This window comes from Cotesia typhae, unplaced genomic scaffold, assembly GCF_013202065.1.
Source record: "Cotesia typhae breed Kobodo isofemale line unplaced genomic scaffold, CoteBio_Ctyphae contig_23, whole genome shotgun sequence".
In the NCBI taxonomy this organism is placed as follows: Eukaryota; Metazoa; Arthropoda; class Insecta; order Hymenoptera; family Braconidae; genus Cotesia; species Cotesia typhae.
Genome location: NW_027423729.1, coordinates 2,799,964 through 2,818,959, shown reverse-complemented (window position 1 = coordinate 2,818,959; position 18,996 = coordinate 2,799,964). Strand labels below are relative to the sequence as shown.

At 23.8% G+C, this 18,996-nt stretch overlaps 1 protein-coding gene across 4 annotated transcripts in view; it reads right to left on the bottom strand.

Annotated features, from left to right (window-relative positions):
• Positions 1–6,406: 6,406 nt before the first annotated feature.
• Pmca (plasma membrane calcium-transporting ATPase 3) overlaps positions 6,407–18,996 on the bottom strand; it is a 67,296-nt gene continuing 54,706 nt past the window's right edge. For 2 of the 4 annotated variants that reach the window (XM_074238718.1, XM_074238719.1), the window contains 2 exons: positions 13,799–13,867; positions 6,407–9,339 (listed from right to left, as the gene is read on the bottom strand). In XM_074238718.1, the coding sequence (XP_074094819.1) occupies positions 9,118–9,339; positions 13,799–13,867 (291 nt within the window). In that variant the 3' untranslated portion in view covers positions 6,407–9,117. The remainder of the gene's footprint in view (positions 9,340–13,798; positions 13,868–18,996) is intronic. The other 2 variants (XM_074238720.1, XR_012478753.1) reach the window with 2 other exon arrangements.

Here is an 18,996-nt window from a genome sequence, read left to right as displayed (position 1 = left end):
CTGCTAAGATTCGCATATTGTTATTTTCAGCTAATTAACATAAATTTCAAAAGCTTATCATTATACAAACGTGAAAAATTGTATCCTCGCGGGTTGACAACGACGGTAAATCCCTTCGTAACATTACAATTACATCCATATTTAATATTTATCAATATCATTATTTATTTATATATATATATATATATATATATATATATATATATTAGGGTGGGTCAAAAAAATCGAATAATTTATTTTTGATTTTATACTCTGAAAAATAGGTTCGTAGACACCTAAAAAGAATTCTCTCCAAGTATAAGCTCTTAATTATAACGGGAAGGTCCTCCGCTTTGCGGGTTTCTATTTTTCGAATAATCAGATAAAAAAATTTATATCTCGCTTCCAACTGCTTGGAAAAATATTCCGTGGCATAGATTTTGTGAGAAATTGAATGCTTTACAAAAAGGTCTCTTATGACTTTTTCAAAAACTCAACCGATTAAAAGATATTCATAGTTGAAGTTTGGCTATTTTAAGGAAAATATTCGTTTTTATTATGAATTTTATAAGTCGATGAAAAAAATTATTTCGGATTGCGGAACTCATGATTTTGTAGGAAATTTACTGCTCTACAAAAATGGTCTCTTATGATTTTTTGATTAAGTGAAGCCGTTACGAGATATTCATCGTCAAATATTAACGAATATCAATATTTCCAGTTTTTGATCAATAATTCGATAAATTTTAATTTAAACTATGAGTTTCAGGAAAATTTACATAAATTTGAGTTTCGATCGATAAAGAAATGTTATAAACAATTTTTTTAATATTGTTTTCAGTCTTGAGCTTGTTTGATTGCATTAAAACAAGAAATTAGAGCATTTTTTCGACATATAGCCAATGATTAGTTTAATTTGAAGTGAATGACATATTTCTTTGTCAAATTTAATATGAAAAGTATTGAATCAAGTGAGAAACAACCAGTATTTAACTTTTTTATAGATAAATTTTTTATTGAATTATCAATTGCAATATAATTGTCTATATTTTTAACATAACAGTACGCTATTACTATAAATAATTTCTTTTATTACAATTTGGGAATGTTTTTGATGTTCTTTGACAACTTGCAATAAGTACTGGAATTGTTCTTCATTTTTGTCAAGCATTGATTATATTCACTGACTAATGCAACAGCTCGCTCTGCTGAATCATTGATAACTTTTAGTTGTTGAAAGTATTCTTTATTTTCGAGATAACTCTCATTAGTAGGCCATAATTCAACATCGACATCAAGAAAGTCATACGGTAGATCGAAGATTTTGAAAAGATTTAATGACTTTTTAGACACAAAGTCACTCAGAGTTCTCTGCGCCAATGAATTCAAATCTTTTTAGCAATTACAAATCTTTTAGCTTTAGAATCTGTACCTTCACGAGTATTAACAGCTTCAACAATACTTTTTTTACTTCTAATGGAACGCCATCGTCAAACAGTGATAAAATGGCAAGTTCATCGCTCAAATACCATAAGTGCGAAATCATTTTTTCACACGTAGCTGAAGAAATCAAAGGATTGATATGTTTGTACTCCAATAAATTTTTCATAAACTGCAAGTCATGATAAGCAGCAGTTGTTGCAGAAGTTGATGAAAACCAAGCTTTTAAATACAATGTGACTATAAAAATACAGAAATGACGAAGACCATGCAATTCTTTCTGAGAGAGTTTGAATTCATCTCTGAATAGATACATTTTCAAACTATAAATGGCCTTAGCCATCCATCTAGCATGATGAACAGCACCAGGACGTTTGAAAGAAATCTTTTCTTGAGGCATTTCTCCAAGGAAAATCAATGATAATTCCAATAATTCTTTATCTAACTTATTATAACATTTCTTTATCGATCGAAACTCAAATTTATGTAAATTTTCCTGAAACTCATAGTTTAAATTAAAATTTATCGAATTATTGATCAAAAACTGGAAATATTGATATTCGTTAATGTTTGACGATGAATATCTCGTAACGGCTTCACTTAATCAAAAATCATAAGAGACCATTTTTGTAGAGCAGTAAATTTCCTACAAAATCATGAGTTCCGCAATCCGAAATAATTTTTTTCATCGACTTATAAAATTCATAATAAAAACGAATATTTTCCTTAAAATAGCCAAACTTCAACTATGAATATCTTTTAATCGGTTGAGTTTTTGAAAAAGTCATAAGAGACCTTTTTTGTAAAGCATTCAATTTCTCACAAAATCTATGCCACGGAATATTTTTCCAAGCAGTTGGAAGCGAGATATAAATTTTTTTATCTGATTATTCGAAAAATAGAAACCCGCAAAGCGGAGGACCTTCTCGTTATAATTAAGAGCTTATACTTGGAGAGAATTCTTTTTAGGTGTCTACGAACCTATTTTTCAGAGTATAAAATCAAAAATAAATTATTCGATTTTTTGACCCACCTAATATATATATATATATATATATATATATATATATATATATATATATATATATATATATATATATATATATATATATACATATGGATACTGTCTAATCCAAGCTTTACTACTTGGAACATAGCAACTGGTGATTTCAGTTAATGCTCTAAATATTTAAAAACAACCGAGACATTTTTTTCAATTAAAAAAAAAAAAAAACCGTGCATTTAAATGCATTAGTTCAAATTTATCAATTTATCAAATTTTAACAAACAATTAAAATTTATAATAACCAGCTCAAATATCTCGTGCGTTAAAACTTGTGCAGTAATTACAAAATAATAATCATATCTATTGTTAACTTCTTTAGTCAAAATTATTTCTTCTTTTTTAATTTAATAATTTTTGTTTTCTTCTTTAGACAAATTAATTTTTTTTTTTTCACTCAATTTAAAATAACATTTTATTAAATCACCAATTTCATCGTTAATTGCAATTATTTAATCATTATTATAATTATAATTATTATTTTTAATGCTAATTACTTTAAACCGCTATTATACACTCATTAATAACAGTAACGACAGAAAAATATCATTTTACTCTGATTATAACGAAGTTTTGCATTGACGTACATAAGTAATATTTTTCATGACAATATTTATCATTATCATTATTATTATTATTATTATTATTATTATTATTATTATTATTATTATTATTATTATTATTATTATTATTATTATTATTATTATTATTATTATTATTATTATTACTATTATTATTATCATTATCGTTATTATTATTAGTAATGACTATGATTATAATTAATTAAGTACCGTTTTCTCGAGAAATCAGCTAGTCAAAAATTGAACAATAATAATAATAAAAATAATAATGATAACAATAATAATAGCAACAACAATTCAATAAATTACTATATATCATACAATAAATACATCATAATATATATATATATATATATATATATATATATATATATATATATATATATATATATATATATATATATATATATAAAGCTCTTAATCGAGATAATTACGTATAAATTGTGTTGCATCAATTATTCAGAAGTATTGAGATGAGAAAATTTTTTAAATGGATGTATTATTTATTTAAAATTCATATTTATTTTTTAACAAGTTACGAGAGACAGTTTTAACCCTTGGAGATACTATTATTTAAAATATTAATAACAGGCGAAACTAAAATTTAAAATACACGATTTTTTTGTAACGTTTGTTATATTTTAAATAAAATTAAGTGCAGTTTATTTGTATAAATAGCGATAAATATTATTTACATGTACAAGTTAAGCGAAATAATTATTTTTATTTATCATCTTCTTTTACTTTTTTTTTTTTTCTACAATTAATAATTAATAATTATATTAATGTTATAATTCTATAAGCATGCGCACACTCGAATCTCGGATCGTTAATGCAGTGCGTCATGATTATTATTTACACATGATTGATACTTATTTTATTTTATTATTTTATAATTAAGTATGACAATAATCAACAAAACAACCAACCAACTGAAAATTACATTTAATTGTTTTTTTCAACGATGGAAGCATTATGTCCATTGTCGGGTGTTCGGCGATTCACTAAACACACTCATTATTTATTTATTTTTTTTTTATTCATTATTAATAAACTTTTCTTGATTATCATGAATTATTACTAAGGAGTATGACAATGTACTTTTTTTTTTTTTTTTTTTTTTTTTTTTTTTTTTTCAAGTATTTTTAAGTATTAGATTTAATTTTTAGTGTGAAGACGATAATTTATTTATTAGATGGACGATGGATCGAAGATTGTTGCCGAAGAGTTGCGAAAAAAAGTTTAAATAATAATAACTTTTGGTCCCAACCGAAACATAATTTTTTTTTTTTATTATTTACTTTGAGATTCAATCACGGCAACGGCCAACGTAAGAGCGAGCGAACGAACAAATTAATTTAAGTCGGGACCTGTAAAATTTTTCTTAAATTAATTTATTTACTTATACATATATTATTAATTATTAATAGTAAATAATTTAATGAGGCAATTAGCGTCTTCATTTTTTATTTATTTAAATAGTAATAATAATAATAATTAATAGTAATGGTAACAATATAATTAATGGTTTAAGTACAGTGTTAACAATTTAGCCTTAGACATTATTTATGTTTGTCTTATTTTAACCGCAATCTTCATTATAACGTTACAATTATTTTTTATATACTTAAACTCCATTCCAAATTGGTAAAACGATTATTTAATATATAAATAATTAAAAAAAAATTTTTTTTATTCAATTCCCTGTGCTAAAAAATACCCCACAATTTAATTGTGAATTAAAAATCTCAGAGATTCTTCAATTATTTTAATCTATTAAGAAGAAAACTTCTAAAGATTCATCTTGATTTAAAAATAACAATTAAATTATTTTAATTCTAAAAATAAAAATCTGTTTATACAAAATAAAATAATTATTTAAGTAATTGGATAACAATAAAATGTGTATAAATATATTTTTAAATCTTAATTAACGAATTATTATAATTGGGCTTTTGACAAGTTCGTTCGCTCGACTAATCGTACATTAGCGCCCCGACTTATTAATTAAGTACGAGGCTATTTGTTTAATAATATAAGTTAAATCCCAGTATTTAAAATTAATTTAAGTTCTTTATTTTATTTACTTATACTTTTTTTTTTTTTTTTTTTTAATTATTTAAAGATAATTATGGAGAGTAGTCAAGAAGTCAAATATCGTGTCAATTTAACATTCATTAATAAGACTATTATAATTACTTAATTTACATTTTTATAATCAAAGCAATCATAATAATAATTATAGTAATAACGACAATAATAATGTTATAAAGATGATGTACAAAATTGAAAAGTAAGGTTTTAGATTTAAATTATAGATGGAGCTAAAACACGGCTTCTCGCAAGTACTTGTTAATAAAATCCGAATATAAAACAAACAAAAAAGCCAATACAAGACATCAATTGTGTAATTTTTCATTAAACGCGTGAATTATTAACAAATATTTATTTATTTATTTATTTTAGGTTTAATAATAACAAGCAGGAGGAGCTTGAAAAATTTTAGGACACGTAAAAGATAATCTTTAATGCCGATTTATGAAATAATTCGTTACATTACATCGGCATTATCATTAGTATTATTTATTTAATTGATATTATTAAACTATACACGACGTTATTATTTAAATAACGATCTACGTCTGACGCCTGGCCTGACGATCAAATAAAATAGTGTTATTCCCATTATTTTTATTTATTTTTATTGTTAACGTCAGCCTGAATTCACGGCAAGTTGCTTTTAAATAATTATAATTAGCTTTGTTTTTAAAGGGACGAAGCTCGATCTGTCGATCCGTTTATCATTGATCGTATTTTCGTTGATTTCGCGTTAACACTTTTATTTTTTCATTTATTTATAATTTATAATTAATAATTAATAATTAATAATTAATATTTTATTCAATAAGTATTAATTCAATAATCTTTTTTTCGCAAGTCCAATGCAATTCTTTTCCTGTCATCCATTGCAGTTGCTAATTACTCCGACATTCTCAACACATACACCCACTTGCATTAAACTAATTATAATTATTTTATTATTTTAATAATTTATTATTACAATAACTTTGTTTTTTTTTTTTTTTTTTTTTTTTTTTTTTTTTTAATTTAATTTTTATTTTTATTTTTAATATAATATCGATTCGAACGAGACCAATGGTATTCATTACATTCGTTACATCTAAAGTACCTATTATTTATTTAAGTATGTAACGCTTTTTAATAAGTAAATTATTAATAAAACGCATACATAGATTTTTTTTCCGGCAGTTTAATTAAGTAGGTACTTCCTCTTTGTTTTTGAGGTTTAAAAGCATCGCACATTATTTATTTAATTACTTAGTTATTGGTTTTTTTTTTTTTTTTTTTTTTTTTTTTTTTTCCAATCATTACTTCCCTTTTTCACTAATCTAACAATTTATTCCCCCGCAATTTCTACATAAAATGGCCATCGTTAAAAGTTAAAATCTCTAAGTTATTAATTAAGTAATTAATTCTTTTCTTTTAATTATTATATTTCTTTAAAGAGCCTCGGGAAACTAAATCGACTTAAGTCGTATAACAAGAGGCGAGGCGCAACGAGGACGCGACGTTTACTAAAAATTTTTTAAATTAAAAATATATATTTAGGATTAAAATTTATAATATTACTTAATAATAATAATAATCATAGTAATTATAATAATAATAACAATAGTGCCTAACTTGCAGCCTGACAATATATTAAACAATCAATAATAATATTTAGATTTATTTTTTAAGAGCTAGATATTTCTTCCTCGCACCCTCGCCGCAACTGCGTGCTTAGCACAGCATTAATCATTTAATTATTTATTAAATTAATAAATTGTTTATTATTTTATCTACATTACACTCTTGGTAGCCAGTACCTTTTGCCGTCCGGAATATTCTCAAGTAATTAGTCCCACATTTTTTTTTTTTTTTTTTTATTAATTACTGTGGTAATTTCAAATTTGTGTAGTGTTCATAAATTTATTATGTTTATTTTTATTTATTTAAACATTAATTTAATTTCAATAATTATAATTAAACTCTAAATACTCATAGTAATATTGTTATTTAACCTTACGATAAATGATTAACACTTAAATGACCAATCATACCTTGTTAATTACTTGTTAATTAATAATTAATAATTTATAATAATAAATTTATTTTTTTTTTTTTCGTCGCCGTGGCGCTTGGACTTGTACATGTGGATTATATCCTAAGCGTAATAATCAACGGCGATCCGCCGGCGGATACTTGTAAACAATTTTTTTCCACCGTATTTATTTTATTTATTTGTTTAATTAAAAATTATGTAAATATTATTAACGAGCAAACATTTAATGACAAAGTGTTGTATTTTTTTTTTAATTTTTTTTCCCCCACTTATATTGAAATTTATTCTCACTATTTATTATTATTATTATTATTTTTATTATTTATAATTGTAATTATAATTTATGTTCATTCGTTAATCAATATTTTACGGTGGTTTTTTATTATTTATTTATTCTTCTAGTCGGCACCTCTCGATTTACAAATACCCAATTTATTTAATAATATTTATTACAATTTTTATCTGCGTTTTTTTTTGTTGCGGTAAGGCACCCCCTGTGCAGAATTATTCGCGGAAGTACAATGATATATAATTAACTAAATGACTAGATATTTATTTAATATATTTAATAATAATAATAATATTTAAAGTCACACAACGCTGTAGCTTTCGATCGCGCGACGGATAGGCAGGTAGATTTGTTTTTAATTATTTACTTTTAATTAAACAAACAGCCAAATTATTTATAATTAATGCGAGAGTGAAAGAGAAAGAGACTTCAGAGACTTTTTTTTAACAATAATAAAGCTCGTGATAGTAACAATAATAATTATAATAATAATAATAGTTATGATAATGTTTGTACTAAAATGTGCATGAATAACGGTGAAATTGACGGCAAGATACAAAAAGTTTGTTTTAAATAAATAATTACAGTAATAATAATAATAAAATATATTTCATTATAAATAAATCGTGTAAATAACATAAACGGGAAGGCAGTGGTGCGTTTGGTAATCTAGCTTAGTGCGATCCACCCATTAGCAATTTCGGTTTAATTTAATTTAGGGTTTATTTATTCATGTATAAAATAATTTTTTAAATAAATTAAAAATTTTAATACTAAAACGTGCTTGATACTAAAAAAATAAGACTATTTAAAATTTTTTTAATAATAATATTAATGATCAAATTTAAGAAACATTTTTTTTTATAATTATAAATTAAATAAATGAAATTTAAATACTTCATTTATTTATTTAAAATTAAAAAAAAAAATTAATATTTTTTACATTAATATTAATTAATAAATTTTAATTGAAGAAATGTGTGTCAAAAATTTCAAGAAATATTTACATACATTTCTTCATTAATTGTCAGACTTATTTTAGTATCATAAAAGTGCAAGAGTGTCTCCGTTGATCTCTTTCTCTTCTCTCTGGCAGTACTTGCCTATTACACTTTTATTACAATAATAATAATAAAGATAATAATAATAATAACAATAACAATAATAATAATGATAATTAATAATAATAAGAAAGAGAAGAGTATTTAGTTAATGGACCGCACTATAAATAAATAAAAATGAATAATTAGCTTCATCGTCTGTGATCGCACGCACTCGACGAGTAGTCCTGTGTTTAAGTATTTATTTATCGGTATCATATTTTATTATATTAATTATTATTATTAATTAATAATAACAATAATGATAATAATAATATAATATAATAATAAAGTATTACACTGTGACCTAAAAGTTTATCAGCACTGTCATACAAACTTAAATCACGGTAATCTGATGAGATCAATGCAATAATGGAGATGATCGTTGATGACTACCACGACCTGTTGATAAATGATGGCTGCATGACTGATGTCTGATGTCCTTAATTTTAAACGGTTATCATTAGTTTAGTTTAATAATATTTATTAGTTAAAGTTTTTCTTTTTTATTAATTATTAATTTTTTTTTTTTTAATTATTTAAACCGCAGTCTCGGTATGACTGTGACTAGATAACCGCTCGACATCAATCTCTGGTATTGTCAATTCATCTGGCAAGTTGTCTGCATAATCGATGCTGCTCGTCTGTGAGTGCCGCTTACTCAGCGATGATTGCTTCCGCAGTACCTCCGCAAGGGTCAATCCACTGTGCTCGCCGTATCGCGAGTCTAGGCCCTGCCGAAATGCGTTCACTACGCGGATCTGTAAATAACAAAATAATTAGAGTCTTTTCTTAAATTGATGGTAAGTTTTTTTTTTTTCTTCAAAATTTCAAAATTAAATCATAAAACTTTTTTTTTTTTTTTTTTTTTTTTTTTTTTCTATTGGATCTAAAGGAACAAGGCAGGTTTTTTTTAATTTTTTGAGGTTATAGTCAATGCGCAACCATGCATTAGTCATTCAGTGTACGTACCATTTGTTTATATAAAAACTCATATGACGTTTTTATTTGAAAAATAATAATAAATAGCGTACGTACACGATGCAGCTGAAAAAAAGTATTAAATTTGATATTTCATGCAAAATGTGTTGATTCATTTTCGAACCAACAATATTTTATTGTTATTTGTTATTTGATAAATAAAAACAATTATTCTCTTTTTAAAATTCATGTAGCTGGTTTTTAGGCAAGTACAAGCGTTTTTATTTAAATCATGCAAGAATTTTTAAAATTAATTTATATATAACAAAATAATAATAATATTTTAAAAGCTTTAAGCTTAATATTAATATCAGTAAAGGTCTTAGATAACTTTGTAAATCTATTTGATGGAATATCTCACCCGTATCCCGTGTGCACGCTATCATTTTCATACATTTTTTTTTATTGAATAAAAAAAGCTCTGCTCTGATAGCGATTGTACTTAAAACGAGTAGTGCAATAATAAAATATGTGTGCTGATATCAAAGCGACAAGTATAATATTCGCGACTGGGCTTTAAGTCGTACCAGCCAGAATTTTTCAGTAACATTACTAACATTAAGATGCAGTGCTTACTACAGGTAACTATTTGGTTATTTAGTTTTATCTGTTTTATTTTATTTATTATAGGTGTTAATTTTTTCTGTTTTAGCTAATAGCGGCATGCACTGTCAGAGGCTCCTCGTTTCAGTTTGAGGATGTGTGATTAATTTGTTATAACAATAGTTAATGACATTACGCGACTCAACGTCGCTAAATTAACCAGCGTTAACAACATTTATGATTTTTTTTTACACAGTTTATGATAGAGATGCGTAATTAATTATTTTAATTTTTTTTTTTGGAAAAAACTAAAGATTTTTAAATCTAGAAGTTTAATATTTTTTTTCTTACTTCACAGTAAAAAATTTTGCGTTAAAAATTTTTGTGTTAAATATTTAATATTTTTTTGTATTAATTTAACACAATAAATGTTTAATTTACTCATAAAAGTGTAAAATATTTTACATAAAAATTTTTTACTATGCAGAGTTCAAGAATAAAAAAGTAAAAATTAATAAACCTGAATTTTGTATACAGATTAAATTTTTTAAAAACGCGTTATTTTTAAATTTCCGGAACTTTTTTTTTTTCCTTTTTTTAAATATTAAATACAATAAAATTCAATGGTTTTTTTTTTATTGACCAAAATATGAAACTATTAAATTCAACCGAATGGATAATTCTATTTTTCATGATATAAAAATCAATTGAAAAAGTTGAGTTACAATAGTGAGAAAAAAAAAAAAAAAAAAAAAAAAAAAAAAAAAAAAACCCGAAGACTTCTAGTTTATTCAAATGAATAAATTTCTAAAATACAATAAATAATTTTTATAATAAAAAAAATTTCGCATCTCTACGGACGATTAACACAGAAGTATTTATTTATCAGTAAAATCGGTAACAATGCTGTGAGTAATTAGTTACCGAGTAGTGAGAGTAAAAAAATTGATGGAAACAATATTAATAATAATAACAATAATATTAATAGTAATAACAATAATAATAGTAATATTAATAATATTAATGATAACAATAAGAAGAATAGCATCGAAAAATGATGGTATTGGAATATACTTACGCGTAACACGTGCACTTGCATGGCCGTTGGCTTGGAAAAAGCTTTCCGGCAAATATACTCGGCAGTTAGGCGGGTAAGTATATAGACAAGTACATAGAGTACTTGGCACGGATCAGCTGGCAGGATTACAGCGGACAAAATAAATCATGCACGCAGCGCGGTATTACTTTTCCACATTACGAATTTACAATAGTTGCAACAACAACAACAACAATTCAACTCAAAAGTAATAAAAATAACAAAAAAACAACCAACCAGTTGTAGCTTTTATTATTTAGGTTTTTTTTATTATTGTTATTACTCGAATAAAATGGGAAAAACGTCGAAATGTTGCCAAAGAACAGTTGCCATTCTTGAGTAGTTTTAACGTTGAGTTTTATCTCCATTTTTAAATTGATTTTATATTTTATTTTGTTTGTTTTACGAGCGCATTTAAAACCAATTGGGCAACAAAAAATCAATTATTAAATACACACACAAGGCCTCTATTTTTTAGTCACTGTCGTCGTCAGTTTTGTCTTGGCATAAACATAAATATTAATCAATTGTCACAGAACGCGAGAATGCGATCGCGTTCACTAAAGACATTTTTATTGATCATTTAGTTTTTTTTTTTTTTTTTTTTTTTTTTTTTTTTTTGTTTAGTTTATGTTACTTTTTGTTTTATTTGGTAGTGTGTCTAGGATCTAGGAGCATTGATGCAAACAAGCACTAGAGTGTATTTTAGATTTTTTACAGTAATAATAATAATAATAATAATAATCAGAATTATTATTATTATTATTATTTTTATTATTATTATTTTTATTATTATTATTATTATTATTATTATTATTTATTAGATAGATAACTAAAGTATATAAGAGTAAATGTTGTGGTTGAGGGCACGATTTAGTATTTTATTTATTTTATTAATTGTATGAAGAATTTTTTTAGTTGTTAATTAAGCGGCTAATTTTTTCTTAAATTTTCGTTTTAAATAATTTAATTATTCCAATATTTTACTGTTAAAAATTAATTACAATTTTTATTTTAAATTTTTAAGTGTGAGAAAAAATAATTTTTTTTTATTGATAAAATTGATTTTTAAATTTTTTATAAAAAATTTAAATTTATCCGATAAAAATGTTTTTTGCTTTTATCGACAAAGTAATGAAAAAATTAAATTTCTTCACGTAAAAAATTCATATTAATTTTTTTTTTGTAGAAAATTATAAAATAAATTTTTTTTTAATGTAAAATTTTATGAAAAATAGTTAATTGTCGTCATTAATTACAATAAAAGATTAAAATTTTCAAAGTTAGTTTCTAACTTATAAATTTATAAGAGTTCATCCTTTTAAAGTACAAACTTCTAAAAGTAAACTTCTCAAAAGTACATTATTAAAGTTTTCCCTAAAAAAAGATTAATTTTTCAAGGTTTTACATCTAAAGTTTAATTTGTTGAAAATTAATCTATAGCCTCATTAATAATAAACCAATCAATCTATAACTCTCCGAAACTTCGGAACAATTTTCCGGAGTTCTAAAAAAAAAAAAATTTTTTTCTTCTTTAATTATTCTTCTAAATATTAATAACTCTATTCATCGCCAAATTGTTAATAATATTAACACATAATTTTAATTTTAGCATTAAACTAATAAAATTCCAGCATGAATTTTTCCTTAAAAAACAATCTTTATTGCAGCAATAACTATCCCATTTTAACTGTGTATATTTTATTAAAAAATACCCAGCGTACTTTATAATGGAATTTTAATTGTTTCATTACCGAAGTAATTTATCGCCATAGAGCTTAAATTCCAGAAGGTATTTTAAAATATGTTCGAAATAATTTATCGTATTTAATTTTTTAATTACTCTAAAGTGAGCAGTCGATAAAGCAAAAAAAAAAAAAAACATTAACAAAGCCAGTATTTTATAAAACCTCAGTAATTAATTTTCATATTTACAACGAAAATTTAAGCGTTAAATATAAATAATGATTGCATCGACAGCGGTCTTAAAAAAATAATGTAAGCGAGTCGCTAAATTTATAACGAGCAGCGATTGTCTATTGTAATCTATTTATTTAAATACAAAGACTCTTAGAACGGAATCTTTGTACTATTGCAAATAATAAAATTTATTCATCCGTGTCTAGACAAAAATTTATATTTTTAAAAATATTTACAATAATTAATCCGTGGATATATTAAAAAAAAAAAAAAAAATTAGTCAAGACACAGTTGAGTCAAAAGCAGGAACCGTTTGCACACGACAGTTTTTAAATGCAGACACAGCACAGAAGTTTAATTAATAAAAATAATAATATTAATTAAAAAAATTGGAAGACAGCGATTGTAATTAAAATGAATAATAATGGTTATTTATAATTACGACGGTGGTTAAATAAAAATATTGACAAAGCAGGTCAATAAATAATAACTTTAGCTGGGTATCAATAAAATGAATTAATTGTTAAAAATTAATAATAATAATTATAATAAAGAAGCAAAGTACTGAACAGTCAGTATAAAAGAGCAGAGTAATAATGAATATTTAAATAATATAAGTAGTAACTGTTAAGAAGAAAATAGAATAGAGCAAAGAGTGAGAGCAAGAGAGGAGCGCTTACAGCTTGGTCTGTCGAGCTCTTGCTGTAGGGTACCGGTATCAAACGTTCCTGGTACTCGCCACCTATCACCTTCAAGAGTAAAGGGTAATATAATGGTTACAACAGGGTGGCATGACCAAAGTGACAGAGATCTAAGTATATATTATATAGATGTAGATAGGTTTATAGATATAGGTCTAGATATGTGAGATAAGAGTGGACCTGCTACAAGTCAAGTGAAGTCACGTTACTCTACTTTTTTTTAACTTTTTTTTTTTTATTCAATATTTATTTTAATAATTATTTTATTCAATTCAATTATACTTTATTTAGTAATTAGGTTTTATAAGGGACATTAGTTTCTACTTATGCCTTTTTAGTCTATGGTTGCTATTGTAATAGTTTTTTAGCATAAATAGTTTGTTGTTTAGTTATTGATAAGTAGTGTTAAATGGGAGAAAATAAAAAATAAAGGTATTTAATGTTTACACGGAAAAAATAAGATACTGGGTGATATCTTGATTATACTCATTGTAATCTGGATTATACTAGCTACTATCTGGATTATACTCATTATAGTCTGGATTATACTTGCTACTATCTGAAAATTTTTTTTACTCAGTATAATCTGGGATGATATCCAGTGTCATCTTATTTTTTCCGTGTATTAGAGTGAAAAGTATTATTAGTATTAATTTTGTAATTAGACGCATCCTCTCCTGTGTAAAGAATTTACCTGAGCTAATTTTTATCGGGCAGAGTTATGTTTATAGCTTGCGGATAATAGTTTTGTTAGTTAGTTGAAGAAGAATATGAAAATTTAGATTTTTATAATATTTATTTTAATATGTTCAGTAATAAATATGTAGAAGAAAGGAATTATGTATTTTTGGCGGTAAAAAATTTTAAATTATTTTTTTTTTATGAATTAAAAAAAAAATTATTGTTAAAAATTTTTTATCTTTGCATTTAAAATCAAGATAAAATAAATAGTTTTAATTTATAGAATCTCTATTGGCATTGAGTATCACTTCGAAAGGCTCCAGACATCTAAACTCACTTGGGATGCAAGTAGTTAAAAAAAAGTCCAGTCTGGCACGATAAAACCGATGCGTCAACGTCAAATAGCCGCGTCTAAAAGTTTTATCAATAAAATTATAACAATAACTATAAACTGAATTTTTATTAACCGAAAATAATTTATTTATTTATATACTAATAAAACAAATGAGAAATTTATTTTTAACAAAGATTTTTTTAATTTATCAATAAAATTTTTTACTGCTGAAAATACATAGTTGTCCTTTGCAAAATCTAAATATTAATGAATATTTAATGCCATTTTTAAATCAATAAAAAAATATATATTAATAACAATAAAAAAATAAAAATAAAGTAACTTACAAAAATAAAATAATAATATATTATATAGACATATGTTAGGTGATTAAATTAAGTGTAAAGAGAAGGGAGTGTCCACGTAAGAATTAAGCGAGCGAGAAGGCAAATAGTAATTGTATTTATTAAATTTATGTACAAAGAGCAACGATAATTATTAATTATTAATTTTTAATCTTAACTTATAATTTATTATTTTTTAAATTGTTAATCTTTGCGCTTAGCGTCGCGTATTAGCGGGTTAAATCGCGAGAAGATGTCAGAGGGTGAACAAGGTCTGGTTGGGAATTTAGGGCGCAAAGCGATCGATGTTAATGACGATATTGAATTTTAAATTATATTAGTTAATAAATTATCAGAGAGTATTTGAGTTATGGAATAATAAGTGATAAGAATGATAATTTTAAATAGTAATAATAATAATAATAATAATAATAAAATATAAGAGTAGTAATAATAATAGTTTGAGTAATTATATTAAAACTAAAAATAAAATTAAAATAAAAATTAATAATAACAATAATAATAATTATAATATAGATAATAATAAAAAAAAAAGAGGAGGCGGCTTGTGTTATAGTCTTCAGCGAGCCGAATGCGCTTCTCGTGGATTAACTATGAGACAATAATAATATCCAGGTTACGCCGATCAATGGGTCTTCAAGGTCCAGTTAAGTCCGAGGCCGAGTATTTTTTTTTTTTCTCAATATGTTACATTGTTACAGTTTAGATATATTTTTTTTTAGATTTATTTATTTATGTATTTCGTCATCAAGAGTGATAGTGTTTCCTCGTTTTGTATTGTATTTTTTATTGTAAAAATTAATTAATTAATTAATGGGAAGTCATTAAAAGATAAACTGAAATCGGTAATTGGAAAGTGGAATTAAATGTTTATATCAATTTAATACTGTTATGTGGTATTTACAAATAAAACTATTTGACGTATTAAATATATATATATATTTTTTTTTATTAATAATTATTAATAATGCAGGATTTATCTGTGGTTTGTCTTTTTGGGCTTGTTGCTTTGTATAAAGCAAATGGTATATAATAATACAGATTATTTAAATCCGGTCGAGGTCTGTTATTTAATGAACTATTGATTAATTATTTTAGTTATAATTTATATATATATGTATTAATGATACGTCGCGCGTTAATATTCAATAACGGACGTACTAGAAGTATCGAGCTTTAGATGTTTACAATTTTAACTAAGCGGCTGATTATTTAAAGCTCAGCCGGCCTTGCTTATATTATTTTAAGTACAATACTACTTCTTATTAATTTTTTTTAATCATTATTTTAATTTTTTTAATTCTAGTTTTTAAATATCTTTTACAGTTTTTTTAAATTATAAAAAAAGAAGAAGTAAAAAACTAAAAATTTTTGTTAGGTGCAAATTATTTAGTTAATTTTTTTAATTCTAATTTTTAAATATCTTTTACAGTTTTTTTTAATTATAAAAAAAGAAGAAATAAAAAACTAAAAATTTTTATTAAAAAAATACTTTTTTGGCAAATTATTTAAAGTAAATTTTTTAAATTGCAATTATATAAATTGTGCTTTTACAAAAATTATAGCAAAAAATTTTTTTTGGTTTTAGTTATAAATACCGCGAATTTAAAAAAAAAATTCAACATCTCCCCGGGTCGCGATGAAATCAAATTACTTTTGTTATCACACGCGGTATTTTTACTTCAAATGTCTAGACAATTTAAATGCTATAAAAAAAAACGTCTGCCGTATCATAAAACAACCCGTGCTGTATACATGTCAGAGTCAAGTTAATTAAAGAAAAAAAAAAAAAAAAAAAAAAAAAAAAAAAAAAACATTTAATAACTGGTAATTGCTACGCCGATAAAATTATAATATTAAACGCAACGCAAGCCGTTAAAAGAAACAGTAAAACCTAGTGCGCTAATTAAAATTGCATGGTTGTTATTAATATATTAACCCGTGTTTTTAATTCCGTAGATTTTTCGATGCACTATATTCCTTTTAGTACCGAAATAATTTTTTTACAGTAAAGTAAAAGTTGATTATCATCTAAAAAAATTGAATAGTAAATGTAAGTGTGTTAATCAAATAAAAATCCTTATTTCGCGTACTATTTATTTTATTATGATTATAATAAATGATTATAAATAATATTTAATCAGAGTCATTGATTCAATGAATATATTAATAATAATAAAAAGAAAAAAAAAAACAAATATTTTAAATGAACAAACAACTTATGAGAACTATATACAAAAAAAAAAAAAATTATTTCTATTACAAATAAAAAAAAAAAATATCTTTGTTTTTTATTATACATTTAATTAGTTAATTAATTCATATAAGTAAGTATTATTTATGGTCTTTATGATTTTGATTGTAAAATCTCATTTATTGTTTGTAATAGAATTTCAACGTTTTTTTTTTTTCAACATTTTTTTTTATTATTTATTAATAAATTTATATATTTTGCCAAGAGACGCGATCTTTAAACATATATATTTTATTTATTCAATTATATATTTAATCAACTCCCACGTATTCACATTAAGTATTAATTAATAATAATAATATAATATTTCATGAATTATTAATATTTTTGTTCGTTTATTAACTCTTGGACATTAACGTAACAGTGGCAGTAGTAGATATTTGGATTAATAACGGTTAGATGAAAAGATTCATTTGTTTTTATCTTTTCATATACTATACATATTTTATTTTTACTTTATTAACCATTTAAATTTAAATGTCAAATTTATTTGACGTATCAATTATTCATTATTCGTATTTGTAATTAATTTGAACCCACCCATTTCTTAAATTATCTCACTCTCGATTCATCAGTTCTTTTTTTTTTTTTATCTACGAGTGTGCCGCTATTAACTCGAGTTAATTTCAAAATATAAGTACATTAATCATTTAAATTTAAATATTCATTAGTAACATAAAATAATATATTTATATACTCCACTGATTTTAAATCGAGAATGAGATTAAAGTCTGCATTGCAGATATTTGAATGTTTTCAAATAAAATGAAAATTTATTTTTTTGACTTTTGTATTTTTTTTTTTCACTTTTTTTTTTTTTTAAGATTTTTCTGATTTAAAAGTTTTGGCACGCTGCATCATCGCGCTTCCGCTAGTAGCCCTTATTTACTTCACCTATTTCTGCTATTATTATTATTATTATTATTATTATTATTATTATTATTATTATTATTATTACTCGCTACATTTGTTCTTTAAAATTTCAGATTCAAAATTCAAAATTTCCCGGGCTAAAGAAGCGCAAGATGCCGGCGCTTAAAAGTCAAATTATTAATGACAGTATTTTTTTTTAATATATATTTTTAAATAATAAAAATAATTATTTATATATTAAACATTAAATATAAAATAAATACAATTTAAAATATAAAATATCTAAAAAAAAAAATAATTACACAAAGTTATTTTAATTTTACCACCATCGGGAATTGAACTCAAGCCGCCCGCGTCGTATTTTATAGACTTTTGCCTTTAGCCAGACTTTCAATAGTCAACACCGATGTAATTATTTTTTTTTTAGTTTCTTACAAATAAAAAAATGCATGCACATTTTATAGTACACTGCTTGCTTAATTTAAAACTTTTAATAATAATTAATTAAAAAAAAATAAAATTAAATTATACAATAATTATAAATGAAACAATTATTCTGTCATTATTGACTTTTAATAATTAGTAATAAAAAATCATTAATGTTTTTATGGTATTGATTAAAAAATCGATGCTTTTTATTATCATTAAAATTAACAAGTATGGCGTGGCG